The following is a 19,457-nucleotide window of genomic DNA, read 5'->3' as shown; positions in this document are numbered from 1 at the left end:
AACAAGCGTAAAGAGGGCCTTGGATTCTCTCCAACCTCTGGTGTTTCAACTGGAGCTTTCTACAGTGCTGGGTTCATCAATGCTATTGTCGAAGATGCTGCTGAAAGAAGCCATGTGCCTACATTTGTTATACCAGGAGGTACTGTGAGGAATTGGGAGGCCATTGATGTTCCCTTAGTCATGCATGCTTCCATGTAATGTGTTTTGTTGCTCATGTCTTTTGTTTTCAAAATAACAATCCTTTCGCTCTGCCCAAGGCGAAAGTGATATCATTGTAAGGGCGTGTTTGTTTCGGCATTGCCGTTATCAATAAAAGTTGTCGTCTTTCTCACGACTCTTTGTTTTTTTTTTTACTTTTTAGTGCCTTTTTCTTGGAAATAATGGTGATGCCAGAAAAAACCAAAACATCTGTATTTTCTTATTAATTTCAAAAATCTACATGAAAAACTTTTTTCTAAAATCATCCCAATCATATTATGCAGATTGAATCATAATAAACCCGTTGAACACAGTGACCCTATGGTTCATCCAAATTTTGAATTCCCGGTATATGAAGCTGAAGATGAGGAAGATGATGAAGAGATACCGTATGAGATCACTCGACTGCTTGAGCAAGAAAGAAGAGCCATTCAGCCTCACCAGGAAGAAATTGAGCTTATCAACCTGGGTACTGAAGAGAACAAGCGAGAGATCAAGATTGGTGCAACACTTGAGCCAGAAGCGAAAAAGAAGATCACTCAGCTTCTCAATGATTATCCAGATGTCTTTGCATGGTCCTATGAAGATATGCCGGGTCTAGATCCCAAGATTGTGGAACATCGGATACCGACAAGACCTGAATGTCCTCCTGTTAAACAGAAATTGAGAAGGTCTCGCCCAGACATGGCTCTTAAGATCAAGGCTGAAGTACAAAAGCAAATTGATGCGGGTTTCCTCATGACAGCTGAATACCCTGAGTGGATTGCCAACATCGTACCAGTACCAAAGAAAGATGGGAAAGTTCGAATGTGTGTTGATTACAGAGATTTGAATAAAGCCAGTCCAAAAGATAACTTCACATTGCCTCATATTGATGTGCTTGTTGACAGTACTGCTCAATCCAAAGTGTTCTCCTTTATGGATGGTTTCTCTGGTTATAATCAAATACGAATGTCTCCTGAAGATAGAGAAAAGACGTCCTTCATCACTCCGTGGGGAACGTTCTGTTACAAAGTGATGCCATTCGGCTTGATAAATGCTGGTGCTACCTATCAAAGGGGTATGACCACTCTGTTTCATGATATGATTCACAAAGAGATTGAAGTATATGTTGATGATATGATTGTGAAGTCAAGTGATGAAGAGCAGCATGTTGTGTATTTGAAAAAGATGTTTGAAAGACTGAGAAAGTAAAAGCTGCGTCTGAATCCTAACAAGTGCACATTTGGTGTAAGATCCGGAAAGTTGCTAGGCTTCATTGTCAGCCAGAGAGGCATTGAAGTTGATCCTGACAAAGTCCGAGCCATCAGAGAGATGCCGGCCCCTCAAACTGAGAAGCAAGTCAGAGGTTTCCTCGGACGTCTGAATTATATTTCAAGATTCATATCTCACATGACTACTACTTGTGGTCCCATTTTCAAATTACTCAGAAAGAATCAGCCTGTTGTATGGAATGATGAATGTCAGGAAGCTTTTGATAGCATTAAAGAATACCTGTTGGAACCACCTATCCTTGTCCCGTCAGTGGAAGGAAGGCCTTTGATTATGTATCTGTCAGTGTTAGATGATTCAGTGGGCTGTGTTCTCGGTCAACAAGATGAGACTGGTAAGAAAGAGCATGCTATCTACTATCTGAGCAAGAAATTCACCGACTGTGAGACTCGGTATACAATGCTTGAAAAGACTTGTTGTGCTTTAGCTTGGGCTGCCAAACGCCTGCGTCATTACTTGGTGAATCATACAACTTGGTTAATATCCCGAATGGATCCAATCAAGTACATCTTTGAAAAGCCTGCTGTTACTGGAAAGATTGCGCGTTGGCAAATGTTGTTGTCTGAATATGATATTGTGTACAAAGCTCAGAAAGCAATCAAAGGAAGTATCCTTGCTGAGCATCTTGCTTGTCAACCTCTTGATGATTACCAGCCGATTAAGTTTGATTTCCCTGATGAAGAAGTTATGTATCTGAAAGCAAAAGACTGTGAAGAGCCACTGATTAATGAAGGTCCAGATCCCAATAGCAAATGGGGATTGGTGTTTGATGGTGCTGTTAATGTTTATGGTAAAGGAATTGGGGCCATCATTGTAACTCCGCAGGGGCACCACATTCCTTTCACCGCTCGAATAACCTTTGACTGCACAAACAACATAGCTGAATATGAAGCATGCATCTTGGGCATTGAAGAAGCTCTCGATCTGAGAATTAAGCACCTTGACATCTATGGAGATTCTGCACTTGTTATCAATCAGATAAAGGGTGAATGGGAGACTCATCATGAGAAGTTGATCCATTACCGTGACTATGAAAGACGTCTATTGACATACTTTACAAAGGTTGAACTGCACCATATCCCTCGGGATGAAAATCAGATGGCTGACGCTCTTGCCACTTTATCTTCCATGTTTCGTGTGAATCACTGGAATGATGTGCCTGTAATCAAAGTGCAACGTCTTGATAGACCCGCTCATGTGTTTACTATTGAAAATATGCCAGATCAAGCTGATAGAGATGTGAATGATAAAAAGCCTTGGTATTACAACATCAAACAGTTCTTGCAGAATCGTGAATATCCACCTGGTGCTTCCAACAGGGATAAAAAGACTTTGAGACGATGGGCCAGTAGATTCTTTCTGGACGGAGAAATCCTATACAAGAGGAACTATGACATGGTCTTGCTGAGATGTGTTGACAAACAAGAAGCTGAGAAGTTGATGCATGATGTACATGATGGTACCTTTGGGACCCATGCTTCGGGCCACACTATGTCGAGGAAATTGTTAAGAGCCGGCTATTACTGGATAACTATGGAGCGTGACTGTCATAAACATGCTAAGAGATGTCACAAATGTCAAATTTATGCTGACAAGATTCATGTGCCTCCACACGCTCTCAAGGTTATCTCTTCCCCATGGCCTTTCTCTATGTGGGGCATTGATATGATCGGAAGGATTGAACCAAAGGCTTCCAACGGACATCGTTTCATTCTAGTGGCAATTGACTATTTCACCAAGTGGGTTGAAGCTGCTTCCTATGCAAATGTGACCAAGCAAGTGGTTGTCAAGTTTATCAAGAATAACATCATCTGTCGATATGGTGTTCCCAACAAAATTATCACTGACAATGGTTCTAATCTGAACAATAGCATGATGCAAGATTTATGTGAAGAATTCAAGATTGAACATCACAACTCTTCTCCTTATAGACCTCAGATGAATGGTGCAGTTGAGGCCGCTAACAAGAACATCAAGAAGATTGTTCAGAAGATGGTCACTACTTACAAAGACTGGCATGAAATGTTACCTTTTGCCTTGCATGGTTACCGTACTACGGTACGCAGCTCAACCGGGGCAACCCCTTTCTCTTTGGTGTATGGTATGGAAGCAGTTCTCCCTCTGGAAGTGGAGATTCCATCTCTTCGAGTAATCATGGAAGCAAAGCTAATTGAGGCTGAATGGTGTCAAAGTCGGTATGATCAATTGAATCTGATTGAAGAGAAACGTATGGATGCTATGACTCATGGACAGTTGTATCAAGTGCGAATGAAGAATGCTTTTGACAAGAAAGTCTGACCTCGAGAATTCAAGGAAGGCGAACTTGTATTGAAAAGAAAGATAAGTCAGCAACCCGACCCAAGGGGCAAGTGGACACCTAACTATGAAGGTCCTTATGTTGTCAAGAAGGCTTTCTCTGGTGGTGCTTTGATTCTTACACACATGGATGGTGTTGAGCTTCCAAATCCTGTTAATGCCGATATAGTCAAGAAATACTTTGTCTAGAAAGAAAAGAACAGCGTGGTAGGTCGAAAACCCGAAAGGGCGGCCTAGGCAAAAATGCGCTTCCCGGTGGATCGAAAACCCGAAAGGGCGATCCAGGCAAAAGTTAGGGACAAAAAAAAATGAATATGAAAGAGCTCGTTGAGATTGTACGCAACTCAGGCAAGAATGAGCGCCTCGATGAGCCGAAAACCCGAAAGGGCGGTTCATGCAAAAATGAGGTTGATAAAAGACAAGTAACTATATCTGGCAAATCACCATCACCCCTTGGGGAATCTGCAACTGTCAATGATCGTCTTCATCAGAAGCTTCTGTACTTGTGAATTCAAAATTTCTATGAAATGTAGCGGTCATCGTGTTCAATGTATCACCAACCAATAAAATTACCATTTTCCAAGCTTTATAAATCCGTGAAGTCATGCCTTTGGCTGACTTTCACTCTTCTACATCAATTTGAGCCTTTCTATTGTTTAAATTTCTATTTTCTTTCTACTTTCAATGCTGTACATACAAAATATTTTCTTTCTATTTGATAATGTCAATATCTGAAACAAACATCTTTGAAAATTGAAAAATCTTTTTCTATCTATTTTGAAAGCAAACCTGAGCAACAGGGTACATTTCAATGAAACATGCATGAATAGATGAATATCAATGTCTATTTCAATACATGTTACAAGCAGGTTACTCCCCAGGATGATCTGTGGTCAATGGCAAGAATGAAAAAACAGAATGAAAATGAAAATGAAAAAATGAAAAAAATACAAATGAAAAGCTCGCTAAGTTGAAAACCCGAAAGGGTGACTTAGGCAAAAATGAGCACCCCACTGATTGACAACCTATGAAGGCAATTCAGGCAAAAATGGGGCAATGAAAAGAATATTTATTCCCCGGTGAATCGAAAACCCGAAAGGGCGGTTCAGGCAAAAATGGGGTTTGAAAATAAAAAATGAAAAGAATATTGAAAAAGCATTGACCACAGATGCGAACATCCAATGTTTACCCAGCACTGACACGCCTAACAACGGCGACCTGTATCCAAGAACCTTCCAAGGGTCTATCCTTTACAAGTTTTATTGCCCTCAGCCATGGTTTTGATACGTCTCCCAACGACGGTCTCTCCAAAGAGGTTTTCCCCTGTGAATATGTTGCAGCACGGGCCACTACGTGCCCAATCTTCCAATGTCTTGTCCATCTCTGTGAAACTTTCTCTGTCCAACTGCCAGCCAATCATGCATTTCAAGCATTCATACATGCATAATCATACATTCTATGTGCTCATACATCCAATAATCTCGCTATACCATACATACATGTTGCATATCCAACTTTCAACTGTCAACTGTCAAATTCAATCCAAATTCCAACTGTCAAATTCAATTTCAATTTCAACTTCAATTCCGATTCCAAATTCAATTCAATTTCAACTGTCAAATTCGAAGCAATTCCAATTCCAATTCCAATGTCAGTATCCAATGACAATGCCAAATTTCCAATCTCCAATTCCAATTCCAATTCCAATGTCAATATCCGATGTCAATGTTAATGTCAATACCCAATGTCAATGCCAATGTCAATATCAACGTTAATGTTAATGTCAAATGCCAATGTCAATGTCAATGTCAATGTTAATGTCAAATGCCAATGTCAATGTTAATGTCAAATGCCAATGTCAATGTTAATGTCAAATGCCAATGTCAATGTCAATGTCAATGTTAATGTCAAATGTCAATGTCAATGTCAATGTTAATGTCAAATGCCAATGTCAATGCCAATGTCAATGTTAATGTCAAATGCTAATGTCAATGTTAATGTCAAATGCCAATGTCAATGTCAATGTCAATGTTAATGTCAAATGTCAATGTCAATGTCAAATGCCAATGTCAATGTCAATGTTAATGTCAAATGTCAATGTCAATGTCAATGTTAATGTCAAATGTCAATGTCAATGTCAATGCCAATGTCAATGTCAATGCCAATGTCAATGTCAATGTCAATGTCAATGCCAATGTCAATGTCAATGCCAATGTCAATGTCAATGTCAATGTCAATGTCAATGCCAATGTCAATGTCAATGTCAAATTCAACTTTCAACTCAATTCAAATCAATGTCAATTTACTCTTGGGCCAACAAAAATGGTCATGTCTACTTTCAAATCAAGTCAATGACAATTTACCCTCAATTGGTATCTTCTTAAACCAGACTTTCAATTTGTATCTTGTTACTGGTCAAGTGCAAGGTTCAATCCAAAAAGAACCACTTGTACCTGCTCATATGTCTATGTTTCCGGTCAAACGGCAAGTTCGATCCAAAGAACAGTTTGTACCCTTTGCTTATGTTTTGTTATCGGTCAAACGGCAAGTTCGATCCAAAGAACAGCTTGTATCTACCTTTTGTCTATGTTTCCGGTCAAGTGGCAAGTTCGATCCAAAGAACAACTTGTACCTGTTTCTTGTTTGTATTTCCTCGGTCAAGTGGCAAGTTCGATCCAAAGAACAGCTTGTACCCGTCTCTTGTTTATATCTCTCGGTCAAGTGGCAAGTTCGATCCAAAGAACAGCTTGTACCCGTCTCTTGTTTGTATCTCTCGGTCAAGTGGCAAGTTCGATCCAAAGAACAGCTTGTACCTGTCTATTTGTTGCCCGTTCTTTCTACCTTGATGTCTATAAATCCCTTGGTGGTGTGACACAGCCCGTAGATTCCGGTTCGATTGTCTTGCATTCATAAATGAAATGTTGCATGGCATTCATGTTTTTTTTGAAAATCTGAAAACGTATTTTTATGTCCAAAAGCAGTGCAAATGTTAATATTTAAGTATCTTCGTCCCGTCAACTCAAAGACTTCGTCTCTTGACCCTCCGGACAAAGAAACTTAAATAGGGGCAGCTGTTATACCCTAATTTTGGACCTAAAAATACTTGTTCAATTCTTCTTTTCTTGCATTATAAGTCATTTGATATGTCTCTGATTAATTGCATCTTTCTCTGCATTTTATTTCAATGTTATTTGCAAAATTCATGAAAAAGGGCATTTTAGTCATTTCCTATGTCAAAAGTTCTTTCAGTCTTTTAAAATTTTGTTTGAGTCTTTTCAAAAAGTTTGAATAAGTCTTCATTTCAATTCTATGTCAAAATCCATTTCAAAATTCGCATTTGAAGTCATTTTGAGTCAGTTTTGCCCCTAGGGGCATTTTGGTCTTTTCATGTGTCAAAACCCTGTTTAAATTCTAAAAATTGTCTCTGAGTCTTTTAGTTCGCTTGTATAAACTCTTGCTTTAATCCCTTGTTAAAAAATCATTTTTTAAGTTGCATTTGAGTCGTTTTTAGTCATTTTAGTCCCTAGGGGCGTTTTGGTCATTTCACATAATATTGCTGATTCGTTTTAGTCTGCTTTGTTGTTTTTAATCGTCTCGTTTTACGTTAATTTTTCAATTTACTTTTTCAATTCAATTTTAGTTTAATTTTCATTTTTAGTCCTCGTACTTTTGTTATTTGCATTTTAATCCCTTTTTAAGTCAAAGTCAAGGTTTGTTACAAGTCCAGCGCCATGTGGCGTTGTTTCATTGGTCCATACATTCCCACATCACCTATAAATAGGTCAAAGATGGTCAAGGTTCATTCAACTAATCATTTTTTACAACTAATTATTTCAATCATTTTTCACAAAAAAAATCACAAAAACTCTTTCTCTCAATTTTTTCCTCCCATTCTCTCTCCACCATAACTAACTCTTTAACCACCACTTTCTCCACCCTAACCAACACAAAACCACCATAACTAACCACTCCTCCACCCTAACCAACCCAAAAACCACCCAATCTTCATCATTTAAATTCCAACCACCATCTCTAACAACCTTGAACCACCATCAAACTTCATCTTCCACCACCGCAAACCTCCATCATAAACTTCATAATCAATTCCGATAAGAGAACGCCACGTTTGAATCTTTCGTTTCCCGCAAAATTTCAAGCTCCAACAATGGCGTCCTCACTCTTTCTTGTTTCGTCTATCATTATCTTCTTCTTTTCTTTCTCCGCCGTCGCTCTTCCTCGCGAAACCATTTTCAATGCCGCAGACATTCACCTTGATTCAGACTTCGTCTCCGATTCCATGTTCAAAAAATCCGGTCAACCTCCACCTGATCCTCTTCGTTTCCACTGCGTCACGTCACCGCTTTCGCAGCGAAGCTCATGCCGTCTTCCCGCCGGCACCAAGCTTCCGACGATGCTTACCGGTCAATCGCTAACCGTCACTACATCATCCTCCGATCCTAATTTACGGTGCACTGGTCCTCGTTGGAAACCTGATTCAAATTCCAATTCACTGAGTTCTGCGTTCAATTTCGCTGTGAACTCATCCAGTTCGATTGAACCAGCTGCGAAAACGCTAGAACCTTGCGGTTCCTCTGCGATGGTTTTTTTTCTCGGAACGCAACTCTCAGTAATACAAACCAGAACAGAACGACGGCGATTGAAGGATTGGAATGGAGTGAAAGAATTAGCGGCGGGAAATAAAGGATTAGCGAATTCATCTCCGCCGTCGAATGGTTGGTCTTTGACGATATTCGCGACATCGTCGCTGGTACCTCCTCTGGCTACTTGCTCATTTACTCCTTGCGTGCTGAATTGATTCACAGGCAGATGATTTATCCTGGACGAGTTTTGAAGTTAAGAATTCGTGGAACAAAGGAAGAATGTGCTGCAGAAATGGTTTGAAGAAGCGCATGCTCAACTTTGGAATCAAAAGCAAAAGGGCCAGAAGAGAAGAAGAGCTGCGTGGGCCTGGGCCTGGTCCTTGCCCCTTTCTACATTCTTGATGTGTTTTCGCTATTTGCACCTTGCTTCTTGCCAGGTATACCCCTGTTTCGCCTAAAAAATTCTTAATAAAATTCCTAAAAATTTGTTCATTGTTTGCTTGTTATTTTCGATAAATCTTGATGTGTTTTACATGTTAAAATGGCTTAAAAAATATATATGCATTGTTAGTCTAGTCTAGTGTTTTAACCTTGATAAAAGTCTTGAAAAAATTTCCAAATTGTGAGCACTTTCTTGTGGTTAATATTAATACATGAGGCTTAATTCTTGTGTTCCTCTTTTCTTGCATGTGAAATTTTTTTTGATAAGAATGTATGTAAAATTTCCTTGTGATCTTGTGGTACTTCTTGTCAATTTTTATGAAGTTTATTTTTGTGTGCTTTTGATTCTAATATGTTGCCACCTTGTGTTGATACTTCATATGCAAATGTGTAATGTACTTACTTCTGAAAATTGTGTTTGTTTGGCTATTTTGAAAGTGCAAGTTGTGAATTTCTTGTTTTGTAAGTAATGTGTATTGTTACCATGAGAAATAATGTGTAAAGTGGACTTGAAAATGCACTATAGGTCTTGGCTCATATTTGTCCCTATAACTCTCATAATGTGGCTGAAATGAACCATGTGAAAATTACCATTGATATGAGAATTTTAAGTCTTAAATTTGCCTTGATGTTATGGTAATTCTTCAAGTCCATTTTTTTCATTCTTTGACTAAGTTTTTGTTACTTTTTGGTTAAATTTTGCCCATTTTGTTGTGGAATTTCTACTTGCTTTATTTTCCATACTATATCTTGTATTGCTAATCTCTTTGTTTCATGTTTCATACATCTTCACAAGCATACTTCATTCTTCCATTATAGTTTCATTTCTTGCACTTTAAGTTTCAAATTCATGCAAAGTTAGAATGTAAAGATTTAGGAATTCTTGTAAAATTTTACTTTCATGCTTTTAATTTCTTGGCAAAGAGGCCATAGAATGTATCTAGGGTATGATGTAAAGGACAATGGACTCTAATGATGTACACCGACACAAGCACCGACACTTGCACACACCTCACTTTAGATGTATGGCTAGGATATGCATGTTTAGATGTATGTTTAGGATTGTATGCTTAGATGAATGCTTAGGCTTTACACTTAGAAAAATCAATTTTCCAAAAAACTTGAATAACATCACTCAAATCTTTTTCATAATAAACCTTGGGATCCAAAATCCCATTGTATTTTCCTTTTCATTTTCTTAATCAAAATTTCAATGAACTTTAATCGTACTTGACCTTTTTGCAAAATAACTAATTCAAACCTCACCTTTTCTTAAATCCTCATGCCTTTAAGGCCTCTCAATCTCCATTCTTCAAACTCCAATTTTCAAACTTAAAATCAACCAACAAAAACAAAAACATTTTTGGAAGAGAACTACGGTGGATTTGATCCCTTAAACGGGTACGTAGGCAAGGAACAAAATTCCTTCAATTCAAATAAAACAAAAATTCAAACACATTCTTCTCCCTCCAATTCTTCACTTAGCAAACCTTAGGTGCAAATATCATTTTCAAAATAGCATTTAAAAATAAAGCGCGCGCGTAGAAAGTAAAGACGGTTCCTATAGGTTACTATAGTCGTTATGGGTGCCTAACACCTTCCCGTAGCGAAAACAACTCCCGGACCTCGATTCTCAAGGGTTTTGCTTACTTTTTCCCTTCCCAAGAAAAAATAAGATATCACCGGTTAAAAAGGTTCAAACGTAATCAATGTTTGACACCCCGAAAACCAAGATAAAACACCTCAAGCCCGCACAAATGTTCTGGCCATTAAATCGTTGCCCGCAGCAAAAGATTGCAGATATTATTTGGCATTGAACTTTGGCTCGCGACAAATGCTCCATTACAGCTGCATACCCAACTTTTAGTTTAAAATTATCCCCAAGTTGTCCATGATGACTCATAAAATTTTATCTCCTCAAGGTTCGGTTCTAACAAAATAGGCACATAAATGACTGTATCTGCACTACTTCTGAAGTTATCAATTTTATTGATCATAAAACCTAGGGTGTAATTTGTCCTTGAAATTAAATATCAAGGGGTTATTGCTTAGTTGTCTCTCTAGTTTTGGCTTCAGCCACATATTTTGCTAATGGGTTTTCACCATCGTCGACTTTGCTAAGTCCTCTATTCTAATTATCGGTAACTGAGTGGGGTAAATTAATTGTAAAATGGGTTTTACCATCTTTCTCCTCCTCTTTTTTGCATTCTTGAGAACATTTTAAGTAGAGCCATCACTGCTTTAATAAATCTTGAAAGAATCACTCTCATGTCGATTGTCGGGTGCTAAAATTTGAAATCCCTTTGAGCCTGAGATATATATGGTTTAGTTGTCTATTTTATTGCTCGAAACTAAACTTGAGTAACTCAAATATATCGTAAAGGAAACACCTGTACAGACAAGTTGGCATATCGAAAAATCATGGTTCATATTGGTAGGATGTTGTTCTTAATTTGGCCTCTTCGGTGTCTTTGATGTCCCTTTCAATCTCTACATTTTGCAAATATACTTCTTGGGTTTTTGGCCTTGTTTTTGATGTCACTTAATGAATTGAATGTGGTGCTCCAAATGATTAGCAATGTTTGGGATGTCAATATAGTTGAGAATGTGTGGGTTCATGCTAGTAATCCCAGGTGATTAATTATGCTGTGGCAATTTATGTGGAAGCACATAATGAGAGTCAACTATTGCAGCAACATGAAGTGCTCTGATTTGAGATAAGAAAGCAAAAGAACATAATTTTCAACTTTAGAATCTCAATACAAGGATGATCAACAATACCCATCATATTATTTTCCATAAAAATATTTTTCCATTATAAAAGGAATAATTTGATACAATTAATTTAGATATTTCATTATGATTTTCCTATAAATTGACTCCATTAATGTATATTTGGAAATTAAGGTGTATAGTTCTTTTTAGAGGTAAATTAAGGTGTATAGTCATCCAATAACAAAAAAAAAAAAATCATATTAGTTTCTTTTTCTGAAAAAAAATCTTCAAGTGCCATAGTTGTAATCCTGCTACTGAGAAGGTGACAAAAATTGAAACAAAAATCCACAAGAACATTCTATTGTCGGTTATCCAGTTGAGCTCTAACATTTCTACATTTCTGAAAAATTTTAAAATAAAAAAAAGTATTAGTAGTTTAAGATAGACATCTGTTGTGAATTCGGACACAAAATCACACCAATACAAACTATGATGTATGGAGCAAAGGAAAGTAGTAACCAATATCAAAGTAAACACAAGCAATAACAACAATAACAACACCTAGATCTAATCTAGGAATCAAAGTGAAAAGCACAAAACCACAAGCAAAAGATAAAGGGAGAAGAGAAACAAAACACACCAAGAAATGTTCACCCCGTTCGGTCCAACTTGACCTACTCTGGGGGAGAGATTGATCTCTCCAATCCACTATCAATGAGTTCTTACAAAGGGATACAAATGGGTTACAAGAAATTAGCTTAAACAAGCTCACAAAGAACAACCCTAATTTCTACTCAATGATTTTCACTCGCCCAAGGTGTTTACAATGTTTTCCCAACCCAAGAGAACTCTAATCAAAGACCCTCAACCCTAAAGTTACCTCCTTTGACTTCCCAAGTTTTCCTCTCTTGAAGTTCTCTCTCCTAAAAAATCTGCAAAGAAACACTTATATAATACACAGTGACAGACGAAATCGCGCCGCGCTTGTGAAAATCGCGCCACGGTTGAAGCGTACGACCCAAGGTACGACATCCTTATCCACAAATCGTGCCATGCCAGTACTAAATCGTGTCGCGATTTGCCTTCAGCAGAAACCATCCATTCTGCCAAGAAAAAATCGCGTCACGGCTCCCAAAATCGATCCACGATTTTGGCCTTTACAGAATCAGAAATTTGAAGTCAATATCAACAGCATCCTTGACCTAAAAATTGAATTAGGAATAGACAAACAAGTGTGCATGCTTACCGTTGAAGAAGATAAGACATCTCTTCCTTGATCGACAAGGCTTTTTCATGCATAATTTGTACCTCAAATGCCATTTTCTGTCGCATGTTAGTGAAATCAAATCAGTCCATGTAATATTTTTCTTTTGACACTAATTTTTGGCAAAGATACCACTTAGGTCACACTTATTAAAATCCAAAAAACAATTGGGTCCTTGAATCAAGATATGGATATATAGGAAAACACCACAAAATATCATAATGAAATTACATGATAAAATGATAGTGTGGAGTACCAACATATAAGGAAGGAGGTCAACCTATGGAGATTAAGAATTGGATGTCTAACCTGAATCATGATGCATGTGGAGTCAGAAATATTTGGAAGGGGAAATCTTATAAAGCTCGCTAAGTGGAGTGGCAAAACAAGGGATGGTTGGAGAAGTATTTCTTTTTGTGTAAACAAGGTATCTTCAGTGCGCGCAACTGCCAAGATTAATCCCTTTAGCTTATGAGCCCAAATGAGCGGCAGACTCTTCCTAAGAGTTTTAAAACTGCTGCACGTCCAAGGCTGAATTTGTCGGTTAAGCTTGAACAGACCTATGTCATTTCATCTAAACGATGTTGGGTAGATTGGAGAAGTACATATGATAGTGAGAATGAGACGATGTATTCGCTTAAGAAGAAAAAAAATCAATATAGATGTTCTTATTAATGGTTATTTTATAACTGTCTGTATAAAAATTGAACAGTCTTTTGAAGTTAAAAAGTTAATCTCTTATCATTGAGCTGATATTTCATTGATAATTTCAATGATGGGTACTAAGAAAGATTGGATACCAAATTGTGGTATAAATCAATACCAGACAATGATTATAAATCAATATACTTTCCTATGTTTTAAGGTTATGTATACATGAAAAAAATCAATGAATATTTACCTTGAATATGACAAGTAACATAAAGCAAAAATTAAAGGAAATACCTGAACGGTGATAGTGTGTTTAGAAGGCAAAGGGTGACCCTCATTGAGATTAAGAATGGAGTAGTGGCCAACTATCATCGAATTCTTGATTACGTCTTCGGAGAAGCATTTTGCACCTTTATATGACAAATCAAACCTTATGGAATGAACTGAATATGAAAACATGAGTTCCACAGCTACAACAAGAAGAAAAATAAAATACGTACTACCAAACATATTCATGATTGATAGTGAAATGAGAAAAAGAGAGTGGAAAAAGAATCAAAACACACACCCCAAGTATGTGCTTGATTGGTGAGTACTATTACAATTAATCAATAGAGGATTATAAGGTATATGTGCAAAATCAATGTGGATGTAACTAATACTTACCTCTAAAGAAGGGTCAAAAGATGATTAGGTTAAATGATGTCGTAGTTGTAGTGAATATTAAACTTTTTTCGATACATGTAGTGAATATTAAATATTTTTAAAAATATATAGAAAATTAACATAATGTAATTTTTATGTTTGGTTTTATATCCTCTCCTTAGTTATTAAAATTTCTTTTAATTTTTTTTTTTGAAAAAAATATATTTTTATCTTATTGTTTCTATTAATATAATTCTTATGCGTAAATTGATTTTTTTTTTACTCAAAATGTAAACTATCTAAATAAAGAAAAAATTTATTTGAATTTATTTCATTTGAAAAATAATATTTATGTCAGGAAAAATTTATTATTTCTTTTAAAGTTTTTATCTAGTTTTAAATTTTATTAACTGTTTTCCAAAATAACATCCATTGACCATTTAACATTATTTTATTCATTGTTGAATTTTATCTTTGAATTAAATTAATATGCATTGACCATGTAATTAACCTTTTTAACACGAGATATGTTATCTGTGGAGGAAAGTTTTCGAGGGACTAAGAAATGGGGTACTTGTGAAGACCAAAATTGCTAAAAAAAATTAAAAGATCAAAATCGAACAAATAAAAAAACTAGAATGACCAAACCTGCAATTAAATCTTTCATATCCTATCGTATCAATTATATTTATCATTTTTACACTATTGACAAATTAGGATAAGATCCTAAAATGTGTTGCTTGGAGTATCATATGAATTATAGTTATTAGTTTTTATAGGCTCTCATTTATTTGCTTAAAATTTACCAGATCATTTTTAATGAGCACTTTTTTTTTTTATTTTAAAAGACAAATATATATTATATATTAAATATAAAAAGGAGAAATCACCTACAAGAGTCTAAACATATATACAAATTCGAGTACAAGAAGTACTAAGGTCAAGCGATACCAAAATCCAAGAATCCCTCCTTCGAAAAAACAAGAGTAAAAACTAAAACCACAACAGAAACACAAAACTCCTAACATAAACGCCAATGTCGGCCGAACAAGATGAAGACTATGAGCAGAGCCCCTCAGTCACCAACCCCTAGACAAATCTGCCGCAATGCACCGGCGATGCCAACACATAATGAGTTCGATGATCTCACTCATAGAAGGAACATGTGTGACTAGAATCTTTTCCTGAAAACCACTTCCAAGAGATGAATTTAACCAAATCCACCAACTGGAGCACAAACGTCTCTTTCCCCAAAAATATAAGAGCATTTCGGGATCTCTACAAAAACCAGACAACAAATTGACAGATTAATAAGAAACATAAACTCTCATTTTTCCCTCCACCTAAGTCGAACATAAAACTAAGAAGAGTCGCTAGATCTGTAGGTAAAACCAACTCTCACCCCAATCATCTAAATACATGATACACACTTGGCCTAGAAAATGACATCTAACAAAAAAGGTGACAAGCCGACTCTACATTCTCATTACAAAAAACACAAGAAATGCCATCAGGATTAACTATAATTCTCCTTGAATAGAGATTTTGACGAATCAAAATCCTATCCTGAAGCAGCTGCCAAGAGAAAATATTTACCTTCAGAGGAGACCAAGACTCCCACACCTTTGCAATAAGTTACACAATATCTTCTGACGTCTCATTCACCACACTAGCTCTCATACGAAGAAATTTATAAGTTGATCCCACTGAATAAATGTTCGAAGAATCATTGTCCCTGACCGAAAAGTATGCACCTTCATAGAGGGTCAGACTCTATCTAGAGCAGCTCTCCCAAAATCAAAAGTTCCCACTCAAAAAGATCACTCCTCCACTTAAGATCCCATACCCATTCAGATTCCTCTCTAATGGTCATATTGAACACTTTAGCTTCTTTTTGAATAGAAACTTGAAACAACCTAGGGAAACGAATACTCAAAGGAATAGCTCCTTATCAGGGGTCTTTCCAAAAATATGTAGATCATCTTTAACCTTTCTGAAGATACTTTCGGAGAACCAATCGGTAGACACAGGCTGGCATGTTCTCAATAAAGAGACATCCTTCTACCAGTTTGAAGCACCTCTTAAAACCCCCGCCTGCCCTCCACATTTTTAATGAGTAGTGTTATATGGTACGACACATTTGTCACACGACATGCACCATATAACATTTACCACGCACATTAATTTCATTAGGAGACTTTCAATTATTTATGGATTTTGAAACAATGGACTCTTAGCCTCTCTTTCTGGATTATTGTGATCGGCTATCATCATGATTTATAGTATTTTACTGTAAAAAATCTGGTATTTCATGTGCTTTTACAAACAACGCAGTGATGGAAACAACAGTTATGACAAAGGCGGTTTTGTAAAATTTTATTGTGAAACAAATTTTTCCTATGCTTTCATAATCTGCAAGGTTTTGTTTTGAAGCAATTTAATTTGTTTATCTTTAATTCAAGAAAGTTAATGAAAGAGAATAGGAAATTGGCAATAAAGAAAGAATACACTTAAGCATTATTCTTGTACAAATGCTTCATCTATTTAATGTAAAATACATCAATGACAATATAGCATTTGCCACACATATCGATCTCTATTCTACTTTTCCATTTAAATTTTCATAGAGCACATAAGAAAATTAAGGTTTAAAGTTAAGCAATAATAAAAAATTATATGAGTTTCTTTTTCTGAAAAAATGTCTTCAAATGCCATAGTTGTAACCCTGCTACTGAGAAGGTGACAAAAAATGAAACGAAAATCCACAAGAACATTCTATTGTCGGTTATCCAATTGAGCTGAAGCATTTCTTCATTTCTGAAAAAATAAAAATAATTAATTGGTATGTTATAATAGGAATTTTACACCAAAAATAATTAAGAATAGGTAAACAAATGTGCATGCTTACTTACCGTCGAAGAAGATAAGACATCTCCTCTTTAATGTACAAAGCAGTATCATGCAAAATTTGTACCTCAAATGCCATTCTCTGTCACATGTTAAAGAAAATAAATCGGTACATAAAATCTTGTTCTACCGACACAAATTTTTGGCGAAGGTGTCAATTGTTAAAACCCGAAAAGAAAATAAAAAGAAACCCTAAGATATGGATATATAGGAAAATAGAACCCTACAAAACTTATTTGAGAGGTGACGACCGTGATAGTTTTTTATGTCAAATTTATACTAAAATTTTGAGAAACTTACATCAATGTGACTTCTCTTTGCAATATTGGGTCGACCCAAAGTCGTCACTCCGACTCTCCAATCAAAATCAATAGAAAGTATTACTTGGTGATCGTCAGATGTATCCATAAAACATATTATATACTCTTTACTTTGATATGTCGTAAATGAAAATTGCCCCGATTGAATACGTTCCGCAACATGAACTGAGTCCTTACCTCCATGCACAGACACCTAATCAACATCAACAATTAAATATTAAATAATACACCTTAATTAAACTCGACAATCAACTTCAAGTGAGTACTAAATCATCTGAAACTCAAACACAAAAATGTGAGGTCGCATATTCGCATTTATCGCCATTACCAATTGAACAAGAACTTTCGATCCATCCGTTATTTTAGCACATATTTCAAATGAATAAAACCTGATCTAAAATTTATGGTTGCAAATTGTATATATGGTCCCAAATTTTTTTAGACAAATTTTTTCTAACATAGTCCAAACAGATATAATGATTTTTCTTTTTCAAATATGAATATAAATAAAGTTAGTACATTTTATTTGAAATAAAATGTGCAATTACATAAATTGGGTGCACATATGAGGTAGGGGTTATACTATGCATGAATTTTTTTTCACTATAGGAGCAATAAGTTCTACTATTAGATCCAAGAAAATATGATATGATTTATTGATTTAATGGTAGAAAACAATTCATGTATACTACAATATTTTCTTACGTGTGCAAGTAAAATTAGCCTATGAATCAATACCTGAACAGAGATAGTGTGGTGAGGGGGCAAAGGGTTAGCCTCGTTGGTATTGACGATGGAGTAATTGCCAAATACCACAGAATCCTTCTTTACGTCTTCGGAGAAGCATCTGGCAGCTTTACCATATGACAAATCAAACCTCATGGATTGAACTGAATATGAAAACAGTCCCATAGCAACAACAAGAAGAAAAAGCAAATAGGGTTGTTGTGTGTTTAATCCCAACATATTCATGATAGGTAGTAGTGAAATGAGAAGAAGAAAGTGGAGGAATCAAAACACACGTACTTTTGTGTGTAATTCTTGTTTCCAAACAGTGGAAGGAGGGTGGTGAGTACTATGGAAATTAATCTATTGAGGATTTATAAAGTATATGAGCAAAGTCAATGTGGGCCTATAAGGTATACATTAATAAATGGTAATAACTCATTAGTATTGGATGTATTTTATATTGACCTCTGAACCAGTGTCAAAGGTTATTAAGGCGCAAATGGGTGACCTTCGTTGTCATTATTAATTCTCTATTTATTTCAAAATATATATCGCAGTCAACCATTTTACACATGATAAGACACAATTTTGACTGTGAAACTCATACTGTGAAAGTATTCAAGACCATTAAATTGTGTCATGCTAATTAATTTTCCTATATCTAGGCTAATTACCTTAGCAAATAATATTCTAGACCATAAAATCGATTCAAAGGTGGTCTCTTGACCATATATAAAATCGATTCCAAATCTCATTTATCGATACAAGGTATATTAGATAAACATAATTAGTGTAGAGAAATCATTGAGTCTCTTGGCTACGGGAGAAGATTCGGGAAAATGGTAGAAATTAATGTTTGTTGTTAGAGAGCTAGTCGAAGGTTAATTTCTTCTAACCTTTTGTATCTATTTGCTAAGAACTCTTTGATATTGAATTGGAGAGATCACTCTCCTCACAGTAGGTTATTATTGGACCAAATGGATAAACAATATTGTTTGTTGATCGCCTTCTATACTATTCTTTTATCTTGTCGTTTTCCGATTCAATTCTGATTTTGGTTTAGATTGTGGTTAGATTTGTTGTTATCGCTTGCAATTGTATTGATTATTGGTTGTCATTGACCCTTGCTTCGCGCATCAAAATTTATTGGTGTGAGTTTTGATCTGAATTCACAACAAGTATCTCTACATGTCATAATGAGACAAATTGTCATCGTGGTTTTAAACACCAAAAATTATCAATGGCCTATAAAATAAGCAAGTAAACAATGCTACTCTAAAATTTCATATTCTCTTATTTCTTCTGTGACAGCGACTAAACACAATTATACTAAATTTGATGTCCTCTTTTATATGTGTTGATGAATTGTTCTCAAAGAAAATGACATAGATGAAATTA

General features: G+C 35.9%; 2 protein-coding genes across 2 annotated transcripts; both read right to left on the bottom strand.

The window, feature by feature from the left end:
• Positions 1–11,798: 11,798 nt before the first annotated feature.
• On the bottom strand, positions 11,799–13,974 carry LOC146921599 (transmembrane emp24 domain-containing protein p24delta7-like). The gene is made up of 4 exons (XM_085711340.1): positions 13,728–13,974; positions 13,117–13,253; positions 12,790–12,866; positions 11,799–11,943 (listed from the first exon to the last, which is right to left on the bottom strand). The coding sequence occupies exons 1-4, from the start codon at positions 13,972–13,974 to the stop codon at positions 11,799–11,801; spliced, it is 606 nt and encodes a 201-aa protein (XP_085567466.1).
• A 2,767-nt stretch (positions 13,975–16,741) lies between these two features.
• LOC146921598 (transmembrane emp24 domain-containing protein p24delta9-like) lies at positions 16,742–18,352 on the bottom strand. The gene is made up of 4 exons (XM_085714955.1): positions 18,069–18,352; positions 17,311–17,523; positions 17,016–17,092; positions 16,742–16,920 (listed from the first exon to the last, which is right to left on the bottom strand). Exons 1-4 carry the CDS (start codon positions 18,300–18,302, stop codon positions 16,776–16,778), a joined length of 669 nt encoding a protein of 222 aa, XP_085571081.1. The 5' UTR covers positions 18,303–18,352; the 3' UTR covers positions 16,742–16,775.
• Positions 18,353–19,457: the final 1,105 nt, after the last annotated feature.

The sequence above is a fragment of the Medicago sativa genome, chromosome 5 (assembly GCF_051527215.1).
Source record: "Medicago sativa cultivar Bolivia chromosome 5, Bolivia_mono, whole genome shotgun sequence".
In the NCBI taxonomy this organism is placed as follows: Eukaryota; Viridiplantae; Streptophyta; class Magnoliopsida; order Fabales; family Fabaceae; genus Medicago; species Medicago sativa.
This window is presented reverse-complemented; position numbering and strand designations above follow the sequence as displayed.